This window comes from Halichoeres trimaculatus, unplaced genomic scaffold (genome assembly GCF_033239565.1).
Source record: "Halichoeres trimaculatus isolate MK-OKI-2021-1 unplaced genomic scaffold, fHalTri1.1 fHalTri1_scaffold_11, whole genome shotgun sequence".
Taxonomy (NCBI): Eukaryota; Metazoa; Chordata; class Actinopteri; order Labriformes; family Labridae; genus Halichoeres; species Halichoeres trimaculatus.
Genome location: NW_027437189.1, coordinates 12,570,606 through 12,585,473, shown reverse-complemented (window position 1 = coordinate 12,585,473; position 14,868 = coordinate 12,570,606). Strand labels below are relative to the sequence as shown.

Here is a 14,868-nt window from a genome sequence, read left to right as displayed (position 1 = left end):
ATCAAGCTGTCAAAAACAACAGTCAAACACTTTCCGGACTGTGGGTTTTTCAGTTGCTTTGCCTGAAAGAAATAATAAGACAAACCATTAAACAGATTTGATGGTGAAGAATGAGGAAAAGGAAGTATCCGTGTTTCTTTGTGTGGTTTGGGACAGTGTTGTAACATCAGTTGCTTCGTAGTTTGAGGTGATGTAGAAACACATGTCAAAGCACCTTTGTGTAGATCCATGTTTGCTTGGGTGAAACTGTGGTTCCTTTTCCATTGAGCTGGCAGCGTTCAAGAGACACATCATCTTCAAGGGTCACATGCAGACACCAACCAATGGCAGAGCTGAGACGTACTTCTTGCTGGGAAGTGTACTCAAAATACTACAAGAAACAGTCATGGTGTAAGATTGCAGGATGTGGAAAAACGGATCCAAAATTGTACTTTTTATTGTTGAACTTATGAATTCATTTTAATTCATTGAAATTCACCAGAGTGACTTTTTTCCCCTTGGATTACTTAACTTTAAGAAATAAAAACTCGTCAAACTAGCTAAAAACTCCTGGCAGGAGCTTTAAATTCAATAAAGCTCCAGCCAGGAGTTTTTAGCTAGCTATTAAGCAGATTACTTCTTCATGAGCCTCAAAAGCAGTGGCCCTGGCAAAGCATTCCTTTTTTCAGTCAGGTTTTGTTTCAATCATGGTAGTTCTTTGACTTTTGAAAGATGACTGGTTTTAGGTTCTGTTGATAGATGCAGACTCTTGCGACCATATTTGCTGCATTAGCAGAGTAGAGAAACACACTAACACAAGAGTTATTGAGCCTTTTACAACCATAAGTATCTGCTTCAAACCAATCCAAGAACCCTTCTTTTGCAGATAGTAGGGAAAGCAGCAAGAGAGGCTTAAGTAGTCTAAATAGAGCACCCATGGTCCTCATGGCTTATCTAAACTAATGCTATGCTTTATTTGTGTGATAGGTTATTGATGTTATCCCTTTATTTTCTAGGTTACCGCTGATATTTTTCTGAATCACATATTGAAAGACATTCGATTTGGTGTACCTGTGCTCCATCTTCACTGCTACATCCAAAATGTCGAACCGGCTTCCATATATCATCTGTAATCTCTGCGTCAAGGCTGCAGCCCCAGTCAATGTTTTCCAACTGCAGGGAAATAATAAGACATTATCTGGACAGGTCCATTCATACTATAGTCATGATGTTCTGTAACAGTTGGGCATTTCTTGTTACAGAAAAGGTTTACCTGTCCATGCATGATTGGTATGACATCAGGAACATAGGCCTCTGGATAAATGTTTTTCAGGTACCAAGAGAAGCTCTTGCATTTTAATGTCCTTCGGAGTTCTTGACGTTCAGTGACATTACCAAAAGAATTCTTAAAGGAAAATTACAAAAGAAAAGTCAGATACAATGCGTGAGTGGCAGCGTACAGGTACATAGTGTGTCTAAATTCTTATGCTGTACATTCATACTCACTTCTGTAGAAATTAAAGCTGCCATCCGATTCATGCGGTAGAAAATCCATTTGTAGTCGTCCATCCAGACTTCAGCCAGCCGCACTTTGTTGCGGGTGATCACAGTGTTCCCGTTGGGGTAGGTGTGGGGGTTGTATTTGCGGGAAACGTGACCTACAGCTGAACAAGGAATGATCTCAAGCTGACCTCCACATTGCCAGACCTGAAACAGGGAATAGGACAAATAAGACTGGAAGCTGTTCACACTGTGAAACCTCATACAATAAAGAGTGAACAAGGTTCTTACCCTGAAGGACATTTCCAGATTCTCACCTCCCCAGAACTCCATCTGATCATCATAGGTCCCAATATGTTCAAAGTATGATTTAGATATAGAGAAGAGCCCACCAGCAAAGGTAGGAGTCCTGTGAAATCAGAATCAAATTAGACAGAAAACATGAGTGAACAGCAAAGGATTTCTTTTTTTTTGCTTTCTAATTGCTGTAGAATTTGACCTGAGCTTACAAGTATTGCTTTAAGTCTGACTTCTGATTTATTTGCTGTTGGGTATTTTAGATGTATATCAACAGATTTAAGTTTGGTCTCATAAATCTTAACATCATCTACGCAAGCATTTTATTGAACCAACACAGTGCCTAACAAATGTATCAGACCACCACCCAGAGTAGGGTGTTTGCCACCACTGGCCAAAATCAACAGGTTATAGTTGACTACTGAAACACATTTTTCTCTTTGGATAAAAGCGTCTGCTGTATTTAGTTAAGATTAATGTCTTTAACTGCTGACCGGTCAGAGCCAGTAAAGGACACTGTAGCATGCTTTTTGACATTTTCCAAGAGGTAAGATTCACAATGAGACTCTCAAAAAACACTGTTTACACAAGATCTGGCACCCTATACAGCAGTGTGTATTAAGAGATGTATGTGTGTCTTACCTGACAGGATAAGTCTCATTTTTCCTTTGCTTCTTCTCCTCTTCAGGAATATACTCCCATTCAAACTTAAGCCCCCAATCAAATTTTCCTCTGTACTGATAAGCTAGTGGGACAGGCTTTTCAAACTCGAAGTTGTTGTGGTCAATATCCAGGATATCTGGGCTCACCACGGCAGTAGGCTGCTCTGCTACCCGAGCTAAAAGGGGCTCCAGCCATCCTGGGAAGCACTCACCTGTGCAGAAATGTGGAGAATAGCTGCAGTTTTAACTTTTGGGGTTTTAGCTTTTAACTCATGGCTTTCCACCATTAACCTCTGCTAACTTACCCCAAGAAAGTGGACATCGGAAAATATTTGAAACACCATAGTCATCATTTGATCAGGAGAACATTCAGGTTGAACATTCTGTATTAAAGGGAAAACAAGCACTGCATCATGGGTAACATACAGTGGGAATCCAGAAAAGTGAGGACTTCTCCTTTGGCATATTTGGCTCCCAAGAGGCGTGCTGGGGTCAGGCCTTTCCACTCCTTTTGACGCAAAACACGTACGATTTTCAGCTTTCGCACATAATCATCCAGGCGAGTCTTCAGATGATCTATAGAAAGAGCCGCCAACAAGTTAGAATTTGAAAATGTGTGAAGTAATCATAGTGATACAATAAAACTAATTAACTTTTTAAAAATCCGTTTTAATCCCGTACTTGTAACAATATCAGAACTATATTGTTTTGTTCACTTAGAAGTGAAGGGGGAAAGATACTGTCTTGTTTTAATGTTTTGGGTTAATATTTAACCGATCAATACAACGTTTTTTTTTAAATACAGTATGAACACAAACACGTCTGTCTAACCATTTCAATCCATCTTTACATTCTGCACTAAGGAGAAATGTACCATCTGTGCTGGCGTCATCCACCAATATGATTTCTTTGAGCAGGGCTGCAGGAGCTGTGTGTAGGACACTGTAAACCGTCCTCATCAGGGTGGACCAGGCCTCATTGTGAAACACTATGATCACACTTGTTGTAGGAAGGCCAGGACAACGCAGAAACTTCTGTTTCAAGCAGCTGTCAGAGCCAGACTGAAGGTTAATAGCAGTAGTAAACGTGATGTACAATGATGTGTAAAATGTGACAGTGACGAATGGTTTCTCCTGTTAAATTAAAGAATGGATGGACTCACTCTGGGTGACGTGTGTCGTTACCAAGATCTCGGTGAAGGGAGATGCGATCACTGGCAAACTGGTTGAACCCGTGTTTGATATATCCTTGTAATTTCTCCCCCTCCTCTTTAAGGGTCAGTTGCTTTGGCATTATAAAGGGCTGACCATGTGCACCTGGAGCCCTGGGATTTTGGGGAGGCCTCTGAAGGTGAGGCTTTAGCTCCTCTTTGGTGTAAAAGCCATGTTGACAGGTGGGACATGTTAATGGAACACCAGGCAGTCTAACTGGATCTGCCTCAGGTGATGCTGATTGTTGGCATGCCAAGCATTTGATGGACAAAATCGAAAGAAAAACCAGAACTGCTTTTAAGATGAGTCGATGCATGGCTACAGAGGGAAGGGCTTTCCGGAAACAAAACTGAAAGGACATGAATGAGAAAATACACATTAGACAGGAAAAAGACCCGAAAACAAAGATTTTATCCATAGTCCTTCAGTGAAAGTTAACTGAAGCTAATAAAAAGCCCTATTTTCTTCAGCAATATTTTAACATGAAATAACAATGAGACACACATTTGGTGTTGTTTAAATTCTAATTTTAGGCTTTTAACAAAAGCTGGACCCACAGTGGATTAAAAACTCAATGACTACACAATACTCTAAAATGATTAATTCTTTGCATTTGATTAAAAACATTTCGTACATTTTTTAAAATTACTTTTATGTTTTTTTTTTAACAGGACAAAACTGCAGGTTACTGCAAATCACATCAAGTGTAAGGATAATTGTCTTACAGGAAATAAATTCACTTCAACTCGTTAAATAAAACGATAGTGAGTTGGACCAGTATAGATGACATGAAAAGAAATGAAAAAATGTCATAGTTTGCTTTTTTAATATCAGGTAAATAAAAGAAATATGCATATACATATTCATACATAAAACATTTTAAGGCTAATGAGGTAAACAGCACACTTCCTAAACAATTATTAATTTTTTCTTGGATCTTTACTTACTGCGTTAAATCTCTTGACCTGGACCAGAAGGTACTTTCCTCTGTTACTGATGATGGAATACTGATCTGAGAATTATGTATACCTCTTTTTAAGTGGGTTGTACCGTATAAAGCCAGTCTAACTAGTGTCACCCCCCTGTTTCCATGTTTTTATGCAAACAAAAGCTGTGACAACATGTATGACTTCATCACATCAGCTGTCACTCAATTCAACTTTCAGTTTCAGTTTTTGCTGTTTAACCCTTTACTTGCATGAGTTAAGTTACAATCATATAAGAAAAATGTTTTGTGTATTTTTTTTTGCATATGGATGCCAAATTTAGTTGAAATTGTAAATTTTGATATTATAGTACACACAATGAGAAATAAGTTCACCCTCTGACCAAGATATTGGGACATAGTGCTTCTGATATGATCCTTGGTATGTGCAGAATATAAATCAGTAGACATTAGTGGGATACAAAGGTTATCTCAGCTGCATTTAGACCTGATCATAGACTGTCTAATTAATGGACATAGTCTCCCCAACATCACCCATCTGTCTCTGAAATGGACTTTGAAGCATATCGGCTATCTTGGCCTTATTGAAAGTGGCAAGGGCTTTTGAGTACAGCTATAGGGCACCCGTCAGTCACATGAATTGAGTTGGGCCTCTGATTGGGCAAGCTCACAATCTTAATATCCTCTGAACTGCTGAGTTATAAAAAAAATCAACCTCCATACAGTGTGTACCAATAGTGGAAGTAGCGAGACAGACAGGAGTTGTTTTTTGAACGTTTTTCACCAGAAAAATATGTCATCTTAAATGTAGCTTTATGGATCAATAAGGTTTTACATAACAACTTTTCTGTCTGTTATAATAACTGTCCTCGTAACCTCTGCTGTGGCTGTACTTCCATTGTGTTGCAGCTTTTGCATTCGTGCTGTTTCTTTTGCAAATCAGCTGATGCCTACCAGTCACCATACCATTCCCATACACTTGGGCTGTGTCTGAAATCACCCCCCCATACCCTGCTCAATATATTGTGAATAGTGAGTGATTTCTCTGCCCAAACATCCATTGAAATGAATTACAGAAGGTCAGTTTTTGTACAGTTTTCTGAGATTTTTCTGACATTTAAGTCTAAAAATGGTCAAACAGGTGGTACATGTCACTTTGACACAAAGTATCCCAAGAGGTTTGGCTGTGGGCTGTATTTTTAACCCTTTCCTAATCCACATTATAACAGAGAAAAGTGTTTGTATTAAATTGTGCGGTAGACCACAACACAAGCTCAACGTGAATAGAATGAACAATAAAGACGTCTCCATCCGTCCCAAGGTAAGCTGACATCATATTTGAGGTAGCATATTGTGACTTTCCTGTTAAGAAATATAAAGTCATCTTTAACATGAAACCACTACTGCAACAGATAGTTTAGGATTTTCACTAACGTTAGCTAAAGTTGGCCTAACGTTAGTGAAAATCCCAATCCTGACGTGAGCTCCTATATGCATTGTTCATCATGTAATTTTGTTTGTTGGGAGTTCATTGACCTATTTTGTTCTAGTTTTTGTACTTTGGTAATCATGCACCATAGTCACCTGTTGTCCAAAGGGCTCTTGGTACTACCGTTAACACCTGGAGCTCAGCTTCATTAGCTTAAATGTAATAGCTGAGATAACAAAGGTTGGCTAACGTTATACTGAATGGTTCATTGTACCGTAGCACCAAACTAACAAAGACACATTCTCGCTAAAGATGGTAAAAAGGGCGTCATAATTTTGCCATGACCAATGCTGATCTTCTATCTTGTCTAAGATGGTGATGGTAACCAGATGCTTATTATCAAGTATTGGGATCTGTAAATTTATCTTGTAACTGAAGCTTTTCATCAACCTTCTCAACAATAAAATGATTCATATATCCATGCAATGTGTAGTTTAGACCCTTTTGGTGACTTCTAGATGATAGGTGATTTTTCTGTCTCCAAAAATTCTTAATAGCATCCTGTGAAAGGGGATTAAGAGGAAAAAAAGACTGGATTCATTGCTTCAAGAAAAGCAGACAAGAGGCTGCCTAATAAAAATAAAATTTAGGTTTGTCAAAGGGAGAAAATAATTTATCCATCCAAAGAAGAACTTCAAATCTACATTTAAGCCAAGCTGACAGGCTTTGCTGTTGTGCTCCTCAGAGAAAGTGAGACTGCACTGCCCTCTACTGTTTACATCTGTAAAATTATTGTAATAGATGTAAGCTGATGGTCCTCATGAACAATTCCAAGTAGTTTTTTTTAATTATTATTTTTTTTATTGCAGATAGATTTTGTTTTTGAAACTGAAATAATTTGCTGTTTTACCTCTGATACATTATTGCCAGGCAATGTTACCTTAGGAAATCAGAAATGCATCTAATCTCAAAGAAAATGAAGAAATTCTTTGGCTGGAATTCAGTATATTTTTTGGCCCATCAAAAATCTCAATTCTTTTGAATCATGTCAGGTCAGTTTTTACTTATAGGTAAAAAAAAAAAAAAAAAGTAGAAGAAGAAATCTTAGGAAGTACAAGAGAGGAAGGATCCTTATTCTAGGCTGCACATGTTGTTGCTGCAAAGCTCAGACCGATATTATTAAATTAGATTCTGAGCAAAAGGATAAAAAAATTCTTGCATGTAATGCAAGAACAGTGAGGACGTGTGAGATTGGTAGAAACTTCAGGTGTCACCAAATCCACTTACATTTGAACAGATTTACTGTAATCTAACTAATTTACTCAACAAGGAACCAAAACAGCATTTACTACCTGCAGCTGTTGAAAGGATGTCTTATGTAGTTACCTTAACATTCCTGTAGGTGGTGCAAAGTGATAAGTGCAGACAGGTAGAACAGGTGAACTGAGGCTGCTCTGTAGCTCAGTTAGGTTTGGCTGCATCAGAGATATCCTACTCAGGTGGTGATTGTGTTTTTCTTTTGCAAGACGGTGATTTGAGATCACCAAGGCTCCTTAGTGTTTCTTGCTTGAAGGTTTGATCACACTTTGTTTTTTTTTTGTTTTTTTTTTGCTTACTGTCTTTTTTCCATTAAAACTTTCTGTCACTCATTTGGCTTAGAGGGGAAGATTTTTTTTTATTATTTATTTATTTATTTATTTATTTATTTATTTATTTGGGGGGGGGGGGGGGATTGGGATGGTGCGATTTGCAGTTTGAGTGTGAGACATCTACAGTTCACTTGAAGCTCCTAAGCTACAAGTTAGTCTCTTACTCTGCTTTTTTCATCAAGAAGTGGAATAGATTAAAGTATGTTTTAAAATAATGTAACAATAGGTTTGCAGAGGTCTACTGAAACAAGCTAGCCGGTGTTAGCTAATAGGCGTGATCTAGCAAACCTGTGGCTAATCATGATCAAGAAAGGGTATTCCCGAAAATCTATTTATTTATTTATTTAATTATTTATATAACCTCTCCAGGAGTTTGAGGTTAACGTCATTGCTGACAGGGCCTTATTAATGTATTAACTCATCAATCTTCAACGCAGTCCCATCAGCAGGAGTAGGATTATTATATCATTTTGAAACTATCTTTAGTCTATTCCATTTCTTGATGAACATAATCAGAAAGAAACAGACTTACTTTAGTTTTTATGTCTAATGCTTTAGGGTCTCAGGTCCTGTGGGGTCAAGCCATAGACTGTAAAATGCAGTCTATGGTCCAGCCAAGTGCTGTGTAATTCGCCAACAATATGCAAATAATAATGGGAGCATTGTGAATCACAGAAATCATGATCCTCTGTCACAATCATGGTTATAATCATGGATATAATTCATGGTAAGGAAAAAGCACCATTTTTCACACAGACAGAGCAACAAACTGTTATGAAGAAGTTTGAAAAACATTTTAACTGTGAAATCCAACACCTTGGCTGCAGGGAAGGCAAGACAAGCAGCTTAGCAAGGGATTGCAGACAAGTTATAAATGGCGAAGAAAGGACTATGTATAGTTATGCATTGCAGTCTCACTAGCATTGCTACAATATAATAGGATCACGCCCCGTCACTCAAAGAAAAAAATGGTTTGGGAGGTTATCAAGCACATCTCTGAGTTTCCTGATAAAGGGCCTCTGGGCTACTGATGACCTTGTGTACAGGGCCTTGGCTATAAATTTGAAAAGGAGTGTTTGACGCAACCTTGTAGCCTAATAATCATGATCAATTATTACTTTTATCATCAATGAACCTTGTGCTCCAATGCAGGTCTGGATCTTAAAAAAGGAGCAATAATAATCTGTGCCGCATTTCGTAGGGAAAGACTGATCCGAGATTGCAAAGCTCCTTTAATATTTTCTGATGACTTTCTGTATGAGTGTAACCATTTCTGTCACAGAGACATTGTTTATTTGCAACAGCTGATAGGGCCATGTATCTCCTATACTACCCACCACAGCTGTGCACTTACAGTCACTCAAACTTTGAGTGTGAGTTAAATCTAATTTAATGAAGCTTTCCACCTGAGAAGATGAACATTCCTTTAAAGGTTTTACATTTTTCATCCATTGAGAGAGAAACTCAATTTGCAATAGTAACAATGCAAGACACCAAAGAAGCAGTTCTAAAAAGTCAGTCTGTGACACAAGACTGATGTTCATAATTCTACAAAGTTAAAAGAAAAATGTAAGAAAAAATTGTTAAAACAGTTTCAAAAAGCATAAAACAAACTTCTATAAATAAATATCCATAGCAGAAAATCAATAAAATCAATAGGACCAGATATTAAAATCTTAAAATGTCTTTTATTATTGATGTGATGATTAATGTTACAGTCTATGCTCTGTAAAATAATCATTAAAAAGAAACCTTTTGGTCACATGTATTTTTAATATGTATTTTTAAATCTGCATCTTAATGTATGACTAAAAAACAAACAAACAAAGAAACACATTTAATAATCAAGACATAATGTACATTATGATGTTGTAGGACAAGGTTTAACAATTTTTTGTTAATCTCTAGGAGTAAATTCAGATTCTGCCACTCAGTGAAATACAGAGCATTGAAATATATTCTAGTGCGAGTACTTTAATACTTCTACTTAACTGAAGAATTATAATGTTGAATTGATTTTGTCATCATCAGTCTAATAATGGGTAAGTAAAGCACAAGTCACAGTGCTTCTTTTTTATAAACTACTCATGTCTAAGCCAAGCTAAAAATAAGCATGTTGTCTTCACTTCACACTTCACAGAAACTTCAGCTATGTTGGTGTTTTTTAATCTAAATAGATCTGAAATATTCTCATCTGAGGATTAAAGCACCCATGGTGATGTGCACATCACTCAATTTAAAAAGCTTTAAATACCAAGTTTTATAATGTCATTCAAGGCAATGCAATTTGGATAATAATGTAGCTCAAAAGGAACAGAGATTTAGATTACATATTGTTGAAAATAAAGCTGTTGTAAGTGAAATGTCTTTGGGCATCCCAGAAACATTTGATCTTTAGCGGGACTTTAACTGTCATCTAGGCACACATTGGGGACTCTAACACTCATATCTTTAATTGAGTTTTACTCTGAGGGATCAATAACATTGACCTTTAACTTTATGAATGTACATAATGGTAAAATTAAGCTGGGATACACTAAGAAAATCTAAGTCATAAAGAAAACCACAATTCACATGTTTGTAGAAAACAAGACTAGAATCTGGTGAAAACCCACTTTTGGTACAGAGCAGTTGATCGGCAGGTGGTCACCATCAAGTTGTCAAAAACAACAGTCAGACACTTTCCGGACCATGGGTTTTTCAGTTGCTTTGCCTGAAAGAAATAACAATATAAACTGTTAAACAGATTTGAAGGAGAAGAATGAGGAAAAGGAAGTATCCGTGTTTCTTTGTGTGGTTTGGGACAGTGTTGTAACATCAGTTGCTTTATAGTTTAAGGTGATGTTGAAACACATGTCTAAGCACCTTTGTGTAGATCCATTTTTGCTTGGGTGAAACTGTGGTTCCTTTTCTATTGAGCTGGCATCTTTCAAGAGACACATCATCTTCAAGGGTCACATGCAGACACCAACCAATGGCAGAGCTGAGACGTACTTCTTGCTGTGAAGTGTACTCAAAATACTACAAGAAACAGACAAAGTATACAATTTGGAGAAATAGAAAACTAATCCAAAATTGCACTGTACTTTTTATCATTTAACTTTCTTTGAAATTCATTAAAAATTCACCCAAAAGATCTTTCCTCCTTGGATTACTTTTTGAAAGCTCTTGTAAGGAATTTTTAGCAAGTTATCAAGGAGACAGTTTCTTTGTAAGCTTCAAAAGCAATGGCACTCCCTTGGCTGATTTGGCTGCACTATGTGTCAACACCTCCACCTCCACCATGTTAAAAGCTTGAGCATGGGTCAAACTTCAAAATAAAAACAAAGATATCTATGACTGTGTAAAACTATTGTCGGTTCCTACTCTGCTAATTTATGTCTTCCTTTTCAGAGAGGTTTTGTTTAAACCATAGTTCTTAATTTTTGAAATACTGATACACCACCCATGGATGTAGACCATTGTGGCAATATTTACTGATTGGCAGAGTAGAGGAATAATACAGAGAGAGAAAAAAACACTCTAACACAAGAATTATTGAAACTTCTACAGTTATTAGTGTCTGCTTCAAACCAATCCAAGAATCTCTCCTTCATGGATTGTACCAACATGTGTGTTGTATGTGATTAGCAGAAGAAGCTTGGTGTCAGTCTTGATTTCTGAATCACATACTGAAAGGCATTAGATTTGGTGTACCTGTGCTCCGTCTTCACTGCTACAACCAAAATGTCGAACCGGCCTCAATATATCATCTGTAATCTCTGCATCAAGGCTGCAGCCCCAGTCAATGTTTTCCAACTGCAGGGAAATAATAAGACATTAACTGGACAGGTCCATTCATACTACAGTCATGATGTTCTGTAACAGTTGAGCATTTCTTAGTTTACCTGTCCATGCATGATTGGTATGACGTCAGGAACGTAGGCCTCTGGATAAAAGTTTTTCAGGTACCAAGAGAAGCTCCTGCATTTTAATGTCCTTCGGAGTTCTTGACGTTCAGTGACATTACCAAAAGAATTCTTAAAGGAAAATTACAAAAGAAAAGTCAGATACAATGCGTGAGTGGCATCGTACAGGTGTATAGTGTGTCTAAATTCTTATGCTGTACATTCATACTCACTTCTATAGAAACCGAAGCTGCCATCCGATTCATGCGGTAGAAAATCCATTTGTAGTCGTCCATCCAGACTTCAGCCAGCCGCACTTTGTTTCGAGCGATCACAGTGTGCCCATTGGGGTAGGTGTGGGGGATGTATTTGCGGAAAACATGTCCTACAGCTGAACAAGGAATGATCTCAAGCTGACCTCCACACTGCCAGACCTGAAACAGGGAATAGGACAAATAAGACTGGAAGCTGTTCACACTGTGAAACCTCATACAATAAAGAGTGAACAAGGTTCTTACCCTGAAGGACATTTCCAGATTCTCACCTCCCCAGAACTCCATCTGATCATCATAGGTCCCAATATGTTCAAAGTATGATTTAGATATAGAGAAGATCCCACCAGTAAAAGTAGGAGTCCTGTGAAATCAGAATCAAATTAGACAGAAAATCTGAGTGAACAGTAAAGGATTTTTTTTTCGCTTTCTAATTGCTGTAGAATTTGACCCGAGCTTACAAATATTGCTTTAAATCTGACTTCTGATTTATTTGCTGTTGGGTATTTTAGATGTATATCAACAGATTTCAGTTTGGTCTCATAAATCTTAACATCATCTACGAAAGCATTTTATTGAACCAACACAGTGCCTAACAAATGTATCAGACCACCACCCAGAGTAGGGTGTTTGCCACCACTGCCCAAAAATAACAGGCAACACTTTTTATGTTTCTGTGATGATTCATCCACCAGAATGTGTAAGCTCTTGAATCAAAATCATATATTTAGTGCTAAAATATTACTGTTGTTGTTATCCATAAATTTGTAAGGGTACTTTTTAAAAAGAAAAAAAATAGTAGAGCACATTATTATTTTTTAATTGACAAAATATTTTTTATGTTCCTAAACAGAAAAAAATCTTTTAGTGGTTTTATTTTATTTTTAGATAAATTTCTGACTTCTCAGAGAATTCCAGTTTTCTGGTTCAAATTTTGGTATAAAAACATAAAATGTTTAAAATGGCAGAGAAAAGGGGAATCTCTGGAAAACAGAGTCAGAGTTGAAGCACTTCATGATGTTGGGTGGGTTTCTCTTTTTTTTAAGGCAGGTAGTCTAAAAAATCTGTTAAGCACTGTATGTAGTTATGAAAATTGTCTTTTACTGCTGACTGGTCAGCATCAGTAAAGGACACTGCAGCATGCTTTTTGACATTTTCCAAGAGGAAAGATTCACAGTGAGGCCCTCAAAAACACTATTTGCAAATGATCTGGTGCCCTATACAGCAGTGTGTATTAATAGATGTGTGTTTTACCTGACAGGATAAGTCTCATTCTTCCTTTGCTTCTTCTCCTCTTCAGGAGTATACTCCCATTCAAACTTAAGCCCCCACGCAAATTTTCCTCTGTACCGATAAGCTAGTGGGACAGGCTTTTCAAACTCGAAGTTGTTGTAGTCAATATCCAGGATATCTGGGCTCACCACGGCAGTAGGCTGCTCTGCTACCCGAGCTAAAAGGGGCTCCAGCCATCCTGGGAAGCACTCACCTGTGCAGAAATGTGGAGAATAGCTGCAGTTTTAACTTTTGGGGTTTTAGCTTTTAACTCATGGCTTTCCACCATTAACCTCTGCTAACTTACCCTAAGAAAGTGGACATCGTAAAATATTTGAAACACCATAGTCATCATTTGATCAGGAGAACATTCAGGTTGAACATTCTGTATTAAAGGGAAAACAAGCACTGCATCATGGGTAACATACAGTGGGAATCCAGAAAAGTGAGGACTTCTCCTTTGGCATATTTGGCTCCCAAGAGGCGTGCTGGGGTCAGGCCTTTCCACTCCTTTTGACGCAAAACACGTACGATTTTCAGCTTTCGCACATAATCATCCAGGCGAGTCTTCAGATGATCTATAGAAAGAGCCGCCAACAAGTTAGAATTTGAAAATGTGTGAAGTAATCATAGTGATACAATAAAACTAATTAACTTTTTAAAAATCCGTTTTAATCCCGTACTTGTAACAATATCAGAACTATATTGTTTTGTTCACTAAGAAGTGAAGAGGAAAGATACTGTCTTGTTTTAATGTTTTGAGTTAATATTTAACTGATCAATACAAAGTTTTTTTACATACAGTATGAACACAAACACGTCTGTCTAACCATTTCAATCCATCTTTACATTCTGCACTAAGGAGAAATGTACCATCTGTGCTGGCGTCATCCACCAATATGATTTCTTTGAGCAGGGCTGCAGGAGCTGTGTGTAGGACACTGTAAACTGTCCTCATCAGGGTGGACCAGGCCTCATTGTGAAACACTATGATCACACTTGTTGTAGGAAGGCCAGGACAACGCAGAAACTTCTGTTTCAAACAGCTGTCAGAGCCAGACTGAAGGTTAGTAGCAGTAGAGAACGTGATGAACAATGATATGTAAACTGTGACAGTGACGAATGGTTTATCCTGTTAAATTAAAGAATAGGTGGACTCACTCTGGGTGACGTGTGTCGTTACCAAGATCTCGGTGAAGGGAGATGCGATCACTGGCAAACTGGTTGAACCAGTGTTTGAAATATCCTTGTAATTTCTCTCCCTCCTCTTCAAGGCTCAGTTGCTTTGGCATTATAAAGGGTTGACCATGTGCACCTGGAGCCCTGGGATCTTGGAAGGGCCTCTGAAGGTGAGGCTTTAGCTCCTCTTTGGTGTAAAAGCCATGTTGACAGGTGGGACATGTTAATGGGACAACAGTCAGTCGAACTGGATCTGCCTCAGGTGATGCTGATTGTTGGCATGCCAAGCATTTGAGGGACAAAATCGAAAGAAAAACAAGAAATGCTTCAGAGATGAGTCGATGCATGGCTACAGAGGGAAGGGCTTTCCTGAAACAAAACAGAAAGGACATGAATGAGAAAATACACATTAGACAGAAAAAAGATCAAAGATTTCATCCATATTCCTTCAGTGAAAGTTAACTGAAACTGAAAACCCACAGCTCAATTTTCTGTAGTGAAATTTTAACACCCAAAAAAAATGGCACATGCATTTGTTGTTTTAACATGAATTGTGCTTTTCACACATTTTTATTATCATGTTGT

The 14,868-nt window shown here is 37.7% G+C and overlaps 2 protein-coding genes across 2 annotated transcripts; both read right to left on the bottom strand.

The window, feature by feature from the left end:
* Positions 1–205: 205 nt before the first annotated feature.
* Positions 206–3,965, bottom strand: LOC141798756 (polypeptide N-acetylgalactosaminyltransferase 6-like). Its single transcript, XM_074680583.1, has 9 exons — positions 3,601–3,965; positions 3,313–3,485; positions 2,865–3,014; positions 2,419–2,650; positions 1,771–1,888; positions 1,486–1,686; positions 1,220–1,384; positions 1,051–1,152; positions 206–370 (listed from the first exon to the last, which is right to left on the bottom strand). Exons 1-9 carry the CDS (start codon positions 3,963–3,965, stop codon positions 206–208), a joined length of 1,671 nt encoding a protein of 556 aa, XP_074536684.1.
* Positions 3,966–11,354: 7,389 nt separating this feature from the next.
* On the bottom strand, positions 11,355–14,630 carry LOC141798755 (polypeptide N-acetylgalactosaminyltransferase 6-like). The gene is made up of 8 exons (XM_074680582.1): positions 14,266–14,630; positions 13,978–14,150; positions 13,533–13,682; positions 13,087–13,318; positions 12,079–12,196; positions 11,794–11,994; positions 11,561–11,692; positions 11,355–11,471 (listed from the first exon to the last, which is right to left on the bottom strand). The coding sequence occupies exons 1-8, from the start codon at positions 14,628–14,630 to the stop codon at positions 11,355–11,357; spliced, it is 1,488 nt and encodes a 495-aa protein (XP_074536683.1).
* Positions 14,631–14,868: the final 238 nt, after the last annotated feature.

What these genes read in the sequence shown, in the direction of transcription:
- LOC141798756 (XM_074680583.1), bottom strand. Translation starts at nt 3,965, where the DNA reads ATGCATCGACTCATCTTAAAAGCAGTTCTGGTTTTTCTTTCGATTTTG. An exon ending in AACGACACACGTCACCCAGA is followed by an intron (nt 3,486 to 3,600) that starts GTGAGTCCATCC and finishes TGGCTCTGACAG; the next exon opens with CTGCTTGAAACAGAAGTTTC. An exon ending in GTAACAAGAAATGCCCAACT is followed by an intron (nt 1,153 to 1,219) that starts GTTACAGAACAT and finishes ATTTCCCTGCAG; the next exon opens with TTGGAAAACATTGACTGGGG.
- LOC141798755 (XM_074680582.1), bottom strand. Translation starts at nt 14,630, where the DNA reads ATGCATCGACTCATCTCTGAAGCATTTCTTGTTTTTCTTTCGATTTTG. An exon ending in CACTTTTCTGGATTCCCACT is followed by an intron (nt 13,319 to 13,532) that starts GTATGTTACCCA and finishes ATTTCTGCACAG; the next exon opens with GTGAGTGCTTCCCAGGATGG. An exon ending in CAGCTTCGGTTTCTATAGAA is followed by an intron (nt 11,693 to 11,793) that starts GTGAGTATGAAT and finishes TTTTCCTTTAAG; the next exon opens with AATTCTTTTGGTAATGTCAC.